This window comes from Homalodisca vitripennis, unplaced genomic scaffold (genome assembly GCF_021130785.1).
Source record: "Homalodisca vitripennis isolate AUS2020 unplaced genomic scaffold, UT_GWSS_2.1 ScUCBcl_11824;HRSCAF=21238, whole genome shotgun sequence".
Lineage (NCBI taxonomy): Eukaryota > Metazoa > Arthropoda > Insecta > Hemiptera > Cicadellidae > Homalodisca > Homalodisca vitripennis.
In genome coordinates this window covers 11,573-14,163 of record NW_025787936.1, presented here as the reverse complement: position 1 = coordinate 14,163, position 2,591 = coordinate 11,573, and the positions used below count along the sequence as shown (strand labels likewise).

At 37.7% G+C, this 2,591-nt stretch overlaps 1 protein-coding gene across 1 annotated transcript; it reads right to left on the bottom strand.

The window, feature by feature from the left end:
- Window positions 1–1,294: 1,294 nt before the first annotated feature.
- Window positions 1,295–1,957, bottom strand: LOC124374966 (MFS-type transporter clz9-like). The gene has a single exon (XM_046833102.1). The coding sequence runs from the start codon at window positions 1,955–1,957 to the stop codon at window positions 1,295–1,297; it is 663 nt and encodes a 220-aa protein (XP_046689058.1).
- Window positions 1,958–2,591: the final 634 nt, after the last annotated feature.

The window sequence follows — 2,591 nt, the reverse complement described above, 5'->3', positions numbered from 1 at the left end:
TAAAAAACAGAAGCGATAAATTTTTTACCGAATTAGATTTTTTAAGCTCATGTATTAGGTTATTTTTTAAATCGGGTTAAAAGAACAATATCAATTTGTCCCAGAAATATTGCTTACTGAAAAAAGACGCTCTTTAAACTAAGTTGGTTTCCAAAACCCACATATTTATTTTATTAGCCAGCGCACCAAAGCTAAATTAAATTTTTGAACCTAAAACACAATAGACGGGAATGAAATTATTCGACTTGAGCGGGACACTTTTGACTTCAGTAACTTTTAAAGGGTCGTACGAAAGTACGTAGGACGGGGTAACTTTGGGACACTTTTCAAATGTTCCAACAGCTCCTGTCCTTATTTTTACAGTTAAAAACTAAAAAAAATCATTAACATGTACGGTCATCATTCCTCTTTCAAAATGTTGAAAGATAAAAACTATAGAACCTACGGTATTTCATAAAAAAAATATTTAAGTTGTCCCAATCTTAACCCTTTGAATTGGGGAAAACATTGGGACAGCACTTTTTCTCCATTAGAAACAGAGGAAACAAGTCATTGTACTAATGTTACCCCACAATATCGTATAGCAGAAATGTTTACATAAGAAATAACTGGGAAAATGAGCGTGTACCAATTTTCCCATCTGTATTATATTTAAGAGGTCATAAACAAAACAACTTTGTATGACAAAAAGAAGCAAAAAATGTTCTACAACGTAACATTGTCACAAACATGTTGGCTATACAATACCCAGAAAAGAAGGTCACTGTACAGTTCTAGCTCTTTGACTCTGTAAATTTCTCGCCGGCCAATTTGTTCTGGTTATCAATTTTTTGCAAAATTTTCGTCTTTTAAATTTGTGGATCTCGTCAGGGGTCAGGCCACTTCCAATTTGAAGCTGACTCTTCATTGGGATATAAGAATATCGCCATCTTCGTCGAACTCTATTATTCTCCTGGATACAGTTCACATTGGTATCTTACAAGGACGAAGTCCCGACTCCAGATGTAAGACATCAGCTAAATGTTTGTTCGAGTGGAATGGATGGGGTCACATCTTGATTCTCAAACTCACTAAATGTCTCCGAGTCTTCAGAGTCTTGAACAGAAACCTGTCTTTCCTCTTCCTCAGTACTGCTGTCTACGACTCTCTTTTTCCGTTTTTTTTTCGAGTTTCTTCAAATCTGGCCGTACTCTCTTGTTGCATGATTGAACTCCAGTTGAAGTGGATGGTTGATCCATTGGTAGTGCAGATGCTTGGAATTCTTCTGAGGATATACTTTTTCCAGGAGGTACATTTAACTTTTTCTTTCTCTGTACTCTTGAGTAGCCTCTTGACGCTTCATTGTAATCTGTTCGAGAAAACTCTCGCCAACAATAGAAGAAATTGATGCGTCCAAACTTCCTGATGGTAACCTCTTGAGAACTGGCTCTCTGTTTATAGGGTATATCCCTGACTTGCGAAACCCGGCAATAAGGTTGTCTGGGCCTTTAATCATAGCACCCCATAGACTGTTTAAGAGGTTAGGGAACTGATCTTTTGGTACTGACGTACAACGACTTCCAGCTGCCGTCTCTTTCCAGTCTTTTAATATTTTTCTCCATGCAACCTTCATGGGGCGGAAGAACGCAACATCTAAAGGTTGTAAAAGATGAGTTGCATTGGGCGGCAACGCAATAAATTTGATGTTATTCATCTCACATTGTTTAATAACTTCTATGTTTATGTGAGAACTAAGGTTGTCACCAATGATGACCTTTGGTCCTTCCTGTTTCTTGAGAATCGGAAGCATCAATGACACAAACCAATCTTCAAAAGAATTGCTATCAAACCAACCTGATTTGGTTCGATTATAACGAGTATCAGGAGGCCCATTCTCGGTCCAAGTTGACCATATTTTCTCAGCTTTGTAGTTCACGTAAGGTGGCGCTAGTACCCCGGCGGCATTACCACATACCATGATAGAAGTACATGCTTTTGAAGAATTCTGTATCCTCTCCGGGTATTTAGTTCCTCGTTTAGTTATTATTTTACCAGAACCAGGCTCATCAACAAGGTTTGTTTCATCGTAATTCCAAATGTTTTCCTTTGGAATGCTATCAAGCTCTTTTATTAAGTTGTCAAAAAAACTGTTAACAACTTGTTCGTCAGTGGCTGCTCTAGAATAAGATATATTTTTCGCAGTTCTTTGTGTTAGTACTGCTTTGTGGCGCTTTAAGAAGGAATCTGCCCAATCATTTCCTGGTAAGTTCTTTTTGAAGCGTGTTTCATTTTTTCCAATTCTGTCAAGATACGATTTCACTACACAATGTAAATCAAAGCTGTTAACAGGAAATCCATAGTACGATACGGCAACAATGTGCGCAACAAACTGCTTCCTACTTCTTCCTCAGAAAATACGAGTGGCTATCGATCCCATACGAGGGATGTGCTATGTTTTTCTTGAGCATTTTAAAATGATAAAGTATTTTTGCCGTATTCAGTATTTGGAAGATGCATGTTCGGATCGATAGTGTTTTGTTTCTGATCGACTATTAAGGCTCTCTTGCTAAACTTTTACCTTACATGTATAATGTATTTGTCATGGCAGGCCC